Source organism: Ornithodoros turicata, unplaced genomic scaffold, assembly GCF_037126465.1.
Source record: "Ornithodoros turicata isolate Travis unplaced genomic scaffold, ASM3712646v1 ctg00000960.1, whole genome shotgun sequence".
Taxonomy (NCBI): domain Eukaryota; kingdom Metazoa; phylum Arthropoda; class Arachnida; order Ixodida; family Argasidae; genus Ornithodoros; species Ornithodoros turicata.
The window spans coordinates 327482-343129 of NW_026999428.1; the positions used below are offsets into that span (position 1 = coordinate 327482).

General features: G+C 43.8%; 1 protein-coding gene across 3 annotated transcripts; it reads right to left on the bottom strand.

Annotated features, from left to right (window-relative positions):
- Positions 1–6573: 6573 nt before the first annotated feature.
- Positions 6574–11464, bottom strand: LOC135375961 (uncharacterized). Of its 3 annotated transcripts, none has more exons than XM_064608591.1 (3): positions 10445–11464; positions 6859–10380; positions 6574–6790 (listed from the first exon to the last, which is right to left on the bottom strand). In XM_064608591.1, coding segments are annotated over exons 1-3 (3630 nt in total). In that variant the 5' UTR covers positions 10446–11464; the 3' UTR covers positions 6574–6683. The 3 variants fall into 3 exon arrangements, with proteins under 3 accessions (XP_064464661.1, XP_064464663.1, XP_064464662.1); XM_064608593.1 differs by having other exon boundaries at positions 6700–6798; XM_064608592.1 differs by having other exon boundaries at positions 6700–6801; positions 10445–11463.
- Positions 11465–15648: the final 4184 nt, after the last annotated feature.

A 15648-nucleotide genomic window follows, 5' to 3' on the forward strand; every position in this document is an offset into this window, starting at 1 on the left:
TATGCCCAGGGTAAGCTGCTTGGCAACACACGAGTCTGTATCCCTTTTCCATCCATGCAGGCCAGGAACAGTTAGGTGAGTGACTGGGCTTGACGGAGACCATGGAGGGGCACTAGGAGCCACTGTCTTCACCACGTAACGCGGAACGCTAGGCTTTAGCTGAGCAATCACCGGACGGACATTGCAGTGCTTGCTTGCGTCTCAAGATCTTCGATACGAGCGGGTGACGCTGATAATGGGATAAAAGGCGGAGGAAAAGTTGGCAGGTCTCGCCGTCGCGAAGAACGTCCAGCGGGGTCTCCTTCGCGTCAACAATAACTGCCCGGGTCTCTGCTGCTGGAGGGCGCCAAGGCCCATACGAAGGCTTCTCGCCAGGGGCAATGCAATCTATGGTCTGAAGATGCCGGGAGGCCATTAAGCACCGGTAAACTATACGCGAGGGACTCCCAAACCAAAGCCAGGCCCGATCGAAAAATCGGACAAGTCTCCATCAGAAATTCTATTAAAATATTTTTATGGACCATCAAAACAGCTTGTCTGCCCATTAACAGCTCCTAATGATCCAACAGGACTGTTAGCGGTCCGACAAATAGTATCTCACCACAGTCCGTTAGGTTTGCAGAATGGCCCCACAAAAAGGTTTGATGGTACCACATGGCCCCTGGCGGCCCAACAAAGGGTATCCAATTGCCCAGCAGGTGAGTTTAGTTGCCCCACAAGAGAACCCAATGGTCCGTCAACGAGGCTTTGCGGTCAAACAGGTGATGCCTCATAGTAGATCAGGAGCCCCTAACGGGACAACAACAACAACTTTATTCTGAAGTGGAAAGGGGGAGGCCCCCTAACGGGACATCAGAGATATGGCACAGGGTAAAATGGTAAAACACTCCATTCCATGCACTCCCATGCAAGACCCCGTAAAGGACAAAACTGCGAAAGATAAGACGGAAACTGCATTCTGTCCTGTCTTAATTAGTCTTGTCCTTTAGTGTTTCCGTATGCTCCGAATATATATTCCGAATTATACCGAAAGTTCTCTCTGTTATAAGAAATGAGCAACGCTGTAGCCGACGTTCTTACATTATTCAATATGGCAACCCGCATTGTCCTGACAGGCCGTTAGACCTCGGACCGTCAAGCTACTAATTTTTTATGCAGTCTAACTCATTGCGACACGGAATATTCTAATATTGCTTCAGTATCCATTTACATACAAGAGCAGCATTCCGGGACACCCCCCACTGAAACCCGGCTTGACCTGATAGCAGAGGACTACACAAGGAAGCTAAGTTTACAGGGTGGTGCGTGAGTACGTGAGGAGGAACAGATTTGTGCAGGGAGAGGAGGACAGAGTCACTAAATAGGGGTACAGAGTATCGTATTTTTTACAGAGTATCTTTTACATATACTCGTACAGAGTATCTTTTCCGCGCCGGAGCCGCCGTTCGGTGTCCTTGATTGGGCCGACTGTGTCACGTGGTTTCTCCTTCCAGGAACGCGCCGTCCATGTTGAGTCCCTTCCATCACAAACCGGTTTCCCCGGTTGCGAGCTGGCTCGTCAGCGCGCAGTTTTCGTACAGAGAAGGTGGGGTTGGCGTCCCATTGCTAGGCGACGCAGCCGAAAAATCATCATGCGCGAAAAACTATACCAAGCACAGAGAGGCGCAGAGAAAAAAAAAGGAGAAAAAAAAAGAGATTGAGTAGTTATGTACTAAGGTACCGCTCAGCTGTTTACGCAAAGGTACTTTGCAATAATTGCGGTCCTTTCCAGGGGTTTCGTTACCCCCCCCCCCTACCAGGGAGGTGTACACTCCTCTGTAATTCACGAGATTTCCTGATACAGCTTCGCCACCAATGCATATACCTGTAGATACGTATCCATAAAGATATACCCCCCTATGGTGCGCTCCACTCGGAATCACGCAGACATCTCATCATGCCGGGTTGATGATAGTGCCAGCTGCAACAACAATGACAAAGAAGGAATTGTCGTTGCTTTTCGGTGCTGATACGAGTTGCGCAAAGCACTAAAAGCTGATACCTGCCGTTTGAATTCAGCATGAGAGAGCCGCGACGACATGGCAAGGAAAAAAAAAACCGTGCCAAGATACGGCGCAAAAAAGTGCACGGCAAATCGCCGGCAGTCCGAATATTTACACGGCAACAGACACCTACGAGCACTGGTGCCAAAGTCTGGGGAAAAGACGTCATACATGAAAGCACATATCCGTTACGAAGCCGTTTGAATTTCACTGTTCATGGTAATCAACCAATTTTTCTCTAAGTGTAGCACGCATAGAGAAGTCCATGATTCGCTTACACGTCTACCTGGAAGAAATGACCCACAGTCTCCTTCGGAAACATTGCATCACTCACCAACTTCTTTGAGAAAAATAAAAAGTACAATTTCTGCATCCCCGATGATTGCCCAAGGAATACACCACAAAGAATCACTTGTATATTTTGCATTGCGAAGCCATTATTGACGACTTACACTATAGGCCCTTGTACTGGTATTTACAGTGGTGACCGCAAAATTTGGAAAAGGCGCCGGCAGAGCCATTTAAAACGAGCGAAACTCTTTGTATCGTGGTGCCAAAGGCATATTCGAGACGGCTTATGCTATTGCCCTTCCCACTGGGATTGTAACGGAGGCTATCGCAAAATTCGTAACAGACCGCAGCAGAGCCCTTTAGAACGGGCGAAAGTTCTTGAATCATGGTTCCAAACAGATATTATCAACCGCTTATGATGCTCTTCTGCTGGATTGCAACAGAAGCGACCACAAAATTCGGAAAAGGCAGCAGCAGAGTCCCTTAAAACATACGAAACCCCTTGTATCGTGATACCAAAGCCATATTCATGACGGCTTACGCTATGCCTTTCTACCGGGATTGCGCAAGAGGAGACCGTAAAATTCGGATACGGCGGCAGCAAGGACTTTTAAAATGGGCGACACTCCCTGTATCATGGAGCGAAAGAAAGTTATCGCTGGCTTGTGCAATGTTATTCTGCAGAAGTAATAATACAGACGACCGCAAATATCGGAAAAGGATGCAGCATAGTCCTTCAAAACGAACGAGACCTGTTGCATCATGCTGCCAATGATATATCATCAAAACTGGTGCTATGCCCTAGTAGTAATCATTCAACCCAAGTTTTACACAGAAAATCCACGGCAAGTATTGCACTTTAAATTTTAAATTATTTTAAAATTACTTTAAATTTTTTTTAAAATTTAAATTTTTAAATTGTGCAAAACCTGACTCAGTGCAATACTTGTCGTGGATTTTCAATGTAAAACTCGGGTTGTAGGAAATAAAAAAACTAGATAGAAAGGAAGCAGAGAGTAGGAAATAATTTATTTGAAAATCAACGACGCCATCTTGAAGAAATCACGCCGGTGCAGGCGACTGGAGCACGACGGTTGCAGAGGCAGGTGACAAGCTAGTTCCAAGGCATCACACCAGATGGCGCCAGCATCGTAGCTCTATACGAGAAAGAGAGAGCACATGAAAGTACTAGCGACACGTAAAAATCACAACACTGCTCGACAAGCATGCCAGAGCGCGGGGAAAAGGCCTAACCGCTACTGCTAAACAGCATGGAGAAAACACTACACATCGGGGGGAAAGGCTTAAGGCAATCGACTAGGCCTAACCACAGCGTCACAACACTACGCGGCTAACACAAGGCGGGAACCACTAGCCACACGGCGGTAAACGTGCGTCAACAGGCTTGGACACCGCTAAACAAGTCTAAACATTCGCGTGCGGCGAGAAAAGGCTGAACACGAGCAGGGTAAAACAACGCGCAGACCGTTCTCATTGGTCGTGACGTCATCGTATTGTCTCAGGGCTACCCTGTTTTTTTCCACTAATGCTCCTTTGGACAAGGTCCACCTGAAACAATAGTGCCGCGGTATGACGTCATCATGCACCTGCGTGGCTCAAGGATGTAGACAGGGGACCTATTATTTATTGAATCACTATCCCAAGATTATTTCCTTTATTCTTCTATAACGATTGCATAGGAAGCTATTGCAGAAGAGCACCATGTATGAAAGCTGATCGTAGGAATTCCAAAGTCTTACTAAATGAGACTTGCAAAAGAACAAAATATCCAAACACGTAACTCCATCTATGGCTAATAAGAGGACTAGGCACTCAACAAATCAACACAGAGTACGGGTAACAAGGAGCGCAGAACGATGCGTCTACTCTATCCGACAGCCAGGCACGGAACTGAGTCGTAATGCTTTTTCTCCTCTATAAAGTCATGTATCTGTCCCTCTTGCGGTTGATTTCTGAACTAATTTAATCGTGAAATTATTAAGAATTGCACTATTCCCATTCAGGGCAGCACTATCGACATCGTCAAGACAAGAATGTTCCTTGCCAAAAAAGAAAAAATACAAAGCGTTAACAAAGGAAAGCATGCATATCGGGGCATGTCAGGACACGTCAGGACAAATCCCACGACTGTTGGGCAACAGAGGAAAACAAACACTTGAACAGAGTGAAAAGACACTCACTATCATCGGACACGTACACTACATTCCCTCATTGTAAATCCGCTCGTCACAAAATCCACCTGCATCGTCGAACACCATTCACCAGTGACGAACCACACATCCGCACCCCATCAGAGGCAGACAGAACCCCACCTAAGCTACGCTCTTCCACTGACGATCAACGCAATTGCTAGGATCATAATTACCGTGTCTACACCCGCCAGTGTCCAAGAGAGAAGTGAATCCTTGCGCCCCCTGCAGGCCATTCTCATTGGTCATGACGTCATCCTATTGTCTCAGGGCTACACTATTTTTTTCCACTAATGCTCCTCTAGACAAGGTCAACCTGAAACAATAGTATCGCGGTATGACGTCATCATGCAGGTGCGTGGCTCAAGGACGCTTACACTCTAGACAGGGGACCTGTTACTATCCCAAGATTATATCCTTTATTCTACTATAATGATTCATAGGGAACTATTGCAGAAGAGCACCATACATGAGAGGAGATTGTAGGAATTAAGCATTTCATTCCCAAAGTCTTACTAAATTAGACTTTCAAAAGAACAAAATATCCTAACACCTTCAATGCCTACATACAACGAGCTAATCGAGACATGTCCATCCCTTCCGAGAGCCTGGCAGCTAACTGAATAATGTCGCTTTGTTCCTCGACTGGATAAAGCCATGCACCTGTCCCCCTTGCGGTTACTCTCTGAACTAAATCAATCACAAAATTATTAAGAATAGCACTACTCCCATTCAAGGCAGCACTACCGTCAAGAATGTTCCTTGTCAAAAAGAAAAAAAACTACATGTAGAAGGAAAACATGACAGAACAGGCCAGGGCATATCAGCGCATGTTTGTAAGACAACAAGGGGGAAAAAAAGCAAAGAGAAACACTTGGACAAAGCAAAAAACCAACATCAAACTATTTCTAAGCACACGCACTCCTCTTATTCAAAAACAGTGCTCATCATAAATCCGTTCAGGACAATACATACCATTTTTCTATTGCTACACTTTTTTCCAGTAACGGTCAATGCATTGCTACAGACTGCGTGACGTCATCACATCCTGCCTGAAGAAGACATCGGCAAAGACAGACTCCTATTATTTATTGAATCACAAGATTATTTCCTTTGTCCTACTCTTAGTGATATTCATTCTTACATTAAAATTCAACAAAAAAGCACACCAGTAAACTACCACTGCTCTTTTAAAATAGTAAGTGAGTCCACTCAACATCACCACCAGGCTTATGTAATACACAGTAGTATAGATTCGAGCCCCACAACGACATCCTTTTTCTAATCCAGTTCTAGGAATTTCTAATCCACCACCCATTTCTAATCCAGGTGAAGCCAGGTCTAATCCAGGCTCCACCACTTCATGGTGATCCATCCAATTTCTATGAGATTGGCTACCCTTCATTGCCGCATTTGTCCATTCGCTCATAGACACCAAAATTATGTATTCTATTCAATTCTAAGTTGGCTCATAGGCTTCCAAATCGCTCTTTTTTCTAATCCATTTCTAGGAATTTCTAATCCACCAGCCAATTCTAATCCAGGTCAAGCCACTTCTAAGTCTTCTGGTTGGTTGGTCACAGCTCCACCCCTTCATCCATCAAATTTCTATGTGATTGGCTACCATTAATTGCCACAACATCTGCTCACTCGCTCGTAGACACCAAAATGATCTATTCTATTCAATTCTAAGTCGGCTCATAGGCTTCCAAATCGCTCACCTGTCTATTGGTCCGGGGGTGGTCACTTCCATCCATTTCTAAAACCTAGTGATTGGCTTGTTGGCTTCCTGTCATACATGCTCGATAGACTCATTTGTCATTTCCACTCTCTAGTTACTCGGTCACACGCTTTCAACTGTATATTGCTTCATAATTCCAGCTGCAACATAGACAACCGCTCGTGGGTCAATCCCATTCATTTCTAGGCCAGCTCACAATTCCTTCCAAATTGCTTATTGGTCCTGGGCGGCATTCTTTTTTAGCCTGCGTCGACTCTCAGCAATGGTTGGCACACAAAAACATGGTAAATAGTTTTCAATGTTTATTGAGTACATCATGGCAGTCTCGGAGATATTGTAGTCCTCCCTGAGGACACATCCATGCATGCTGTATATCTCCGCTAACATCCATAGTGTTCTTCACATAGGTACTATATGGATCACCCAGGCACTCATCCCTCTCTGTCCATGACCCAGAGGCAAACCGCAGGAGAGAACAGCATGTGACAGAAGCATTAATTCTCTTCCTGCACATCTTCTGAAGCAAAAAAGAACATTATGAGCTTCACTAGTTATATCACCCACTTAAACTTACCATATTCATAGCTTCCATAAGGATAGGAGTCGATGTCATTGCACAGGTATCTCTTGTCGTCGTATGCCATCAGACTTCTTTTGACATTTCTGATGGTGTACATACACTGCTTCTTTCCAACGATTGATACTTGTTCATTCGATACGCTCATGTGATTGAACAAGGTATTGCAGTACGTCTCATGGAGGAGGTGCTTGCGTACAATATTCTTTTTGACCCCTTTAGCTCTTGCAATTTGCCTTCCTCCAGCTAATTTGATGGAGTACATTTTAGCTTTCAAACAGACTACTTCCTCAATAGGTACACTACCAGTTTCGCTTTTGAATGCCCCAAGCCTTCCACGATTCTTTTCACTGTACAGTGGATGATCCCGATCGAAGGAAGACAAATCTAAGTGGTCGTCGGCAATCGCTCGTAACTGATCTTCGTAGTCCTTGCAGAACAGGCCGAGGATCAGAGAATCCGTGTCAAAGTAACAGGTAATCACCGGACAAGTGAGCTTACTCAGCAAGGTTTCATAGTAGAATGAGTACATGGTTAATTTACTCAGTTCCAAATTCGTAAACCCAATCTGGAGCGGGAAATCGCATCGCACTTTTCTTTTGCGCATTTCGTACATGACACAATCCGGGGACAAAATTTCCATCCTCACGCATTCCGCCCGACTCCCGAGGCGACTCGCCGTCTCCTCATCGAAGGCTACTCGAATATCACGCATGTTAAATTTATTTAGAAGTGTTCTCCCAAAGACTGCATTATTTGAGAGTTTGTAGAAGTTTTTTTCGAATGTCGTGCCCAAGGCAACACGTCTGGCAACATTGTCCTCGATGTAGGGACGCAGGAATGGCGCCTGGCGAAATTTTAGAATTCTGTGAATTTTTGTCACCCTCATGCCTAATCTACAATAGAGTGCGAGCAGCGCGTAATGAACGACGTACTCGACTTTGTCCTTGCACGTAAGCAACAGCTTTTTGCTGTTAGCGGGCTGGTACATTAATTCTTCGAGAAGCCCTCGCTGGAATGGCGAGAGCCATTCCTTTGGGACGACTGCCTTCTCAGGAGCCAGGGGAAAGTACCGTGTCAGTGCGTGGATAGATTTTGGATACTCCAAGTCACATACATACACATAGCCAACGTCTGAATCAGTGGGGTGACGCATAAAATCCACGGAGCTAAAATCCTCGACCCATTCGAAATCACCAACGGGGAGGTGCTTTATCATACTGAATCCGTAAAGATTGTTGCAATCTATGTATGATATGTACACCTCCTCTTTATCGGGATCATAGCCACTACACAGAGGGTTGTTAGCCCGCAAATGACGCCTGCTCGCCTGACAGAGCCCGCCTCTAACGCCCGATTCGATGGTTCTGTACATGTCCTCATCGATGATTAACTCCAATTTTGCCTGCGTGTAATTTAGAGCGCATTGCCATGAATAGGATGCCAGAGAAACACAATGAAGCAATTCCAATCCACGCGCGCTGTAGCACAGACGTCGGAAGTGCTGCATCACGTCCGCATGTAGTAGGGCATCCGTTTTCAAGTACAGTGCATTATAATCTCTCAAATTTGAGCATCCAAAATGTTCAAATACGAGCAACGCATACTGGTAGTCCTCCTCACTTATATCCTCCCCCGTGAGATCGTTTCGAAAGGAGGATTTTTCTGGCAAGGCCAATTCATCATACACTGCAAAAGAACTGACATGGCTGTACGGGAATACACCTTTACGAAGTAAAATTTCGTAGTCGTTTCCAAATGCCTGCTTCAAACATTGGAATGCCTCTGCACCACCCATGGATTTGACGGTTTCCACGAGCTCCCCCAGCGACGAATTTAGATATTGCATGGTGTCTCTAAACAGGAATGTGCCAATTTCAAACGAACGAATTTTTTCCATAGAGCTAGCCACAATGAAGGGAGGTCGCTTCCACCCAAGAATGTGAAATTCCCGCAGCAGCCCGGCCAAATCATAGGACAAATTGTGTACCATGATAGGCAATTTTTCCCTCGTCGTGCACGCGACGTTACAGGGGTTACACAATGTCGCGATATGATTTGTCTCGCCCGCACTACAATGCTTTGAATGGTCGTGATGCCGGACACGGGGCAGATCTTCGGTAAACTCCTGTTTACAGTACGCACAGTGGGTAGTAGCTCTGTGCTCAGCGCATTGCTCATCATTCAGCACCATTGCAGCGGGGCAAGCGTTCAGGGCGATCATCTCATCCCTCATTTCCATCAATGCTCTCACGCACTGCCTCGCAGCATCTTCCCCATGGTGCGTCCTGATGCGCATCACCTTTGAGTCGTGGGTGCGCACAAGCACAGCACAGAAGCTAGAGGTAATGTGACGTTGCATGCCAACACCACTGGGTGCGAGTACGCTCTCCGTGTCCAACGCAACGACGTAGTTGTACTGCTGCATGTACTGTATTTTAGTAAATTCTACAAAATTTTCTCCGGGTTCACAAAATTCTAATAGGATTTCGTTCATGTCCGCGCAAAGGCGTCGATGTTTCGCCATGCTCTTTTCCTCATTAAAAGAGCGAGTGCAACGTTCGCATACGAAACGCGTGTTCTTTCTCGTCAGCAAACGCTCGAGGGACTTAATTCCGAAAAAATGCTCGTCAACCTCCAATAAGTGAATTTTCTTTTCACTTTCCAGTTTTGGGGGTCGTGACACGTGCACTCCCTGATCGACGTACGCGTACACGTACACAGATATCCTATTTTTCTCTTCAAACTCGTCCAGATCAGAGAAGGATACAGGGAAGTGACTAGGCCACCAGTACTCTGTTGCATAATTTTCACATTTTTTCCACGAATTCCTTTCCTGTGGATGCAGGAGAGCGAGTGTATTGTATTTAAAACATTCACCCTCCTTGAGTGCTGGTAAATGGATATTCGTTAACACGTTCCTGCGTTTAGCCAAATTTGTGGGAAGTACCCCCTCGCATCCAAACTTTTTAGTTTTCACAGCGGAAATACACATTTGAACTTTTTGCACGTCAGTGGATACAAACCCACTACCCTCGCGCTGGTAATTTTCAATGCGCCCGGTGGACTCCTGAATCACATCCATCAAAGTATTTACGATAGCTCCATCGCTGTGGACTTCGCGAGCAAGCGCCATAAAATGAGCTATGTGTGCGGTTACATCCCCTCGATTTTCTTTCATCATTAGAACGTCAGAACAAATGCAAAACCTAAAGGGTATTCTTTGTGCTCGCAAAATAGCAATTATATTGTGGAGGTGGTTCATTAAATATTGTCGCAAGTCCTCTACTCCCTGATCGTGAACAGATGCCAATAGCACAAACGCTTTGACGATACCTCGAAATGCGCTATCAGTTTGAAAGAAAGGCAGGAAGGAAACGTCCACATAGGGATGTGATCGCTCGACGTGAGCATGCAATGTGGCAGGTGAAATGTCTGGAGAAGATGGTGAATTCTCTTCGAATGGCTCATCACCCATGATATCATGAGGATCAAAAAAGCAGAACACGCATCTAGGCACTGAAAAAAAAAGAAGAAACACTAAGAAAACGTGCACCACAGAGCGTGGATGAAAAATACTTACTTTTGAAGCGATCTCCGCACACTCCCGAAGCGATGCGAAGACTGCTGCCTCTTTACACATCCTCCCCACTTATATAGCGGCGACCTCGCTGCATGCCCCAACATGCACGGGCGCGAGGAGTCCTCATAGCCTAAAAATAAACTTGCTCTGCATGTTCAAGGTCACAGCTTGCCCTTGGCTTCACGTAATGCTCCGTCCGCCTACACCATTGCCGCACCTGAGCGCAAAGTTCGCTCTCATCACATGTCATTCCGACATGCAAGTTGCTTCCATGAGCAGGCACACAACCACCCCTTTTTGGCTGTGGAATTTCAATAATATTACTTAAATGAAACAAATTGCAGTGAAATGCAGATTCATCTCAGACAGGAATTTCTACCCGCAGCATTAAGCCCTCAGATACCAGCATTTCTGCTCGAATAGCAAAATAGCTATGACTTCACAAATTAGAGCTAACAAACTACCATTAACTGACAAAACACCCATTTCTCCTATCAGATAATTATTGCATAATATGCTACATACAGTCGCATTGTCCCTGCGTAAAGAAACCACAGGACAAGGGTACACAAATTCACTTAAGGGAAAAGGCTTAAGACCTCAGGTCACCACACATCGCTACGCGGCTAGCACAAGATAACAACAAGATACTAGCGGCGGGTAGAATCGTAACACTGCTAAACAAGTCCCAACATGCCATGATGACGTCACAAACCAAGAAAAAAGCACACACGCGCGCGCACACAGCAGCTCAGGAATGCACAAGGAGAGGTGCTTTATTGGAATTTCTACTCCTGGCTCAGACACCAACATTTCTGCTCAAATACCCATAACTGCAAGATTAAGTACTGCTTACTTCGTCGAGCACCCAACAAAATCAAGCAAACAAACCCACTTTCCGTGATAGAACACTATTCAGCTTTACCAAGTGATTTTCTTCTGCTTTAGCAGTGAAAGAAAAAAAGAGCCATGAAAAATTACATATACTTTTGCTTGAATAGCTATAATTGCAAAAAAAAAGAAAAAAAAAGAAACCGAAGCACATGCTAATAAACGGAGAAAAAGGCACCCATTTCTGCTATCAGATAGTGCCACATACACAGACGCATTGTCGCAAAGAAAGCACAGGACAGGGATACACAAATTTCTCTAGGTGAGCAGGGAAAAGGCTTAAGACCTCAGGAATAATCGCAGAGTCACCGGACATCGCTACGCGGCTAACACAAGATAACAACAACAAGATAATAGCGGCGGGTAAAATTGCAACACTGCTAAACAAGCCCCAACATGCCATGATGACGTCACAAACCAGGAAAAAAGCACACACGCGCGCGCACACAGCAGCTCAGGAATGCACAAGGAGAGGTGCTTTATTGGAATTTCTACTCCTGGCTCAGACACCAACATTTCTGCTCAAATAGCCATAACTGCAAGATTAAGCACTGCTTACTTCATCGAGCACCCAACAAAATCTAACAAACAAACAAACAAACAAAAAACAAACAAACCCACTTTCCGTGATAGAACACTATTCAGCTTTACCAAGTGATTTTCTTCTGCTTTAGCAGTAAAAGAAAAAAAGAGCCATGAAAAATTACACGTACTTTTGCTTGAACAGCTATAACTGCAAAAAAAGAAAAAACGAAGCACATGCTAATAAACGAAGAAAAAGGCACCCATTTCTGCTATCAGGTAATCATTGCATAATGCTACATACACAGTCGCGTTGTCCCTGTGTAAAGAAAGCACAGGACAAGGGTACACAAATCGAATTGGGAAAATCACTTCTACTCGCGCAGCATAATACGATATACGCTGATTTTTTTGTTTTTACGGGCGAAAATTGCAATAAGAAGCCACTGCTATACAAGTGCAACAACCCCTATTTTTAAACCAACATTTCATGCAATACCACATAAATTTATCACTCGAGTCACACGAAAAGGCATACACAATGTACTAACTGGTTAAGTGGGGTCACAGTTGCACACACACACACACACACACAACACACACGCACAGCGAGCGACAGTGAAAAATAAGAAATTACACGCACTTCTGCTCGAATAGCAAAGTGTCAAGCATGACAAAACACATTTTCTACCACCAGAAAATTATTAAACAGAATAATACAATATTCGCAAAAATTAAGCTTGTGTGGCAAACACACAACCTGAGGAACACACCCATTCACATCTGCTTTCTGAATTTGTTATACAGGCGTGAGCGATTCGATAAGAATATAAAGCACGCTGCTTGGAGAAAGCATATATCATGTGCAGCGCGGTCTACTCTATTGAAAATGCGATAAACCTTATTTTTCAAAAAAAAAAAAAAATCACAGTCGGCATAATATACGGCAATATCGGCAATATCACTGAAGTCAAACACATTGAACTTACTTGTCAAGTGGGGTCCCAGCTGCACAAACGCGCACGCACACTCACACATTTTTAACGCCTCACAACGAGCAAAAACCCGAGGTCTATTCACAGCCACATAAATTCATATTATTCCTCACGTCAATAATTATCCAGCCATCGTCAAAACGGGGAACACGCATATGCCAATGCGAAACAATAGGCCTTCGCGCCGGATGTAATACGATATCGCCAGTCGACCGTCCCAAAGCAAAAAAGAAACACTGCATCTCAGGAATGCACGTTGCCTATACATCCAAGAACAGCGTGCAGCAATTGTAACACAGAATGAGATTCATTTATTTGTACTTTTGTTTGCTTGCATATAAATATTTCACAAGAAATATTACAGAGTGTAAAAGGAGAACAGCATTCGCTATACCATGTAGCTCTTATCATTTTTAAACAAACCAGTTTTCATAACCACACTACCATTCACTAAATAGGGGAGTCACTAATGATTCAAATAAGATAAAATATCATTCCATCATCATTGATTGCAAACTTCACGCAAGAATAAGCAACTGCTGCGCGTCGTATTTTTCTTATAAGAAACATCAAATCTCGCAGTGTTAAACACCAACAGCAACGATTTTTTGTATTTTGTATTTATTTTTGTCGTTTCCAGCAGCTCATTACTTTGTGCGAGTCATCAAAAATTAAAAATTTGTGATCTGCTGCTGTTAAAGTGATAAAACAGTGTGCCTGCACTGTTTTATCACTTTAACAGCAGCAGATCACAAATTTTTAATTTTTGATGACTCGCACAAAGTAATGAGCTGCTGGAAACGACAAAAATAAATACAAAATACAAAAAATCGTTGCTGTTGGTGTTTAACACTGCGAGATTTGATGTTTCTTATAAGAAAAATACGACGCGCAGCAGTTGCTTATTCTTGCGTGAAGTTTGCAATCAATGATGATGGAATGATATTTTATCTTATTTGAATCATTAGTGACTCCCCTATTTAGTGAATGGTAGTGTGGTTATGAAAACTGGTTTGTTTAAAAATGATAAGAGCTACATGGTATAGCGAATGCTGTTCTCCTTTTACACTCTGTAATATTTCTTGTGAAATATTTATATGCAAGCAAACAAAAGTACAAATAAATGAATCTCATTCTGTGTTACAATTGCTGCACGCTGTTCTTGGATGTATAGGCAACGTGCATTCCTGAGATGCAGTGTTTCTTTTTTGCTTTGGGACGGTCGACTGGCGATATCGTATTACATCCGGCGCGAAGGCCTATTGTTTCGCATTGGCATATGCGTGTTCTCCGTTTTGACGATGGCTGGATAATTATTGACGTGAGGAATAATATGAATTTATGTGGCTGTGAATAGACCTCGGGTTTTTGCTCGTTGTGAGGCGTTAAAAATGTGTGAGTGTGCGTGCGCGTTTGTGCAGCTGGGACCCCACTTGACAAGTAAGTTCAATGTGTTTGACTTCAGTGATATTGCCGATATTGCCGTATATTATGCCGACTGTGATTTTTTTTTTTTTTTGAAAAATAAGGTTTATCGCATTTTCAATAGAGTAGACCGCGCTGCACATGATATATGCTTTCTCCAAGCAGCGTGCTTTATATTCTTATCGAATCGCTCACGCCTGTATAACAAATTCAGAAAGCAGATGTGAATGGGTGTGTTCCTCAGGTTGTGTGTTTGCCACACAAGCTTAATTTTTGCGAATATTGTATTATTCTGTTTAATAATTTTCTGGTGGTAGAAAATGTGTTTTGTCATGCTTGACACTTTGCTATTCGAGCAGAAGTGCGTGTAATTTCTTATTTTTCACTGTCGCTCGCTGTGCGTGTGTGTTGTGTGTGTGTGTGTGTGTGTGCAACTGTGACCCCACTTAACCAGTTAGTACATTGTGTATGCCTTTTCGTGTGACTCGAGTGATAAATTTATGTGGTATTGCATGAAATGTTGGTTTAAAAATAGGGGTTGTTGCACTTGTATAGCAGTGGCTTCTTATTGCAATTTTCGCCCGTAAAAACAAAAAAATCAGCGTATATCGTATTATGCTGCGCGAGTAGAAGTGATTTTCCCAATTCGATTTGTGTACCCTTGTCCTGTGCTTTCTTTACACAGGGACAACGCGACTGTGTATGTAGCATTATGCAATGATTACCTGATAGCAGAAATGGGTGCCTTTTTCTTCGTTTATTAGCATGTGCTTCGTTTTTTCTTTTTTTGCAGTTATAGCTGTTCAAGCAAAAGTACGTGTAATTTTTCATGGCTCTTTTTTTCTTTTACTGCTAAAGCAGAAGAAAATCACTTGGTAAAGCTGAATAGTGTTCTATCACGGAAAGTGGGTTTGTTTGTTTTTTGTTTGTTTGTTTGTTTGTTAGATTTTGTTGGGTGCTCGATGAAGTAAGCAGTGCTTAATCTTGCAGTTATGGCTATTTGAGCAGAAATGTTGGTGTCTGAGCCAGGAGTAGAAATTCCAATAAAGCACCTCTCCTTGTGCATTCCTGAGCTGCTGTGTGCGCGCGCGTGTGTGCTTTTTTCCTGGTTTGTGACGTCATCATGGCATGTTGGGGCTTGTTTAGCAGTGTTGCAATTTTACCCGCCGCTATTATCTTGTTGTTGTTATCTTGTGTTAGCCGCGTAGCGATGTCCGGTGACTCTGCGATTATTCCTGAGGTCTTAAGCCTTTTCCCTGCTCACCTAGAGAAATTTGTGTATCCCTGTCCTGTGCTTTCTTTGCGACAATGCGTCTGTGTATGTGGCACTATCTGATAGCAGAAATGGGTGCCTTTTTCTCCGTTTATTAG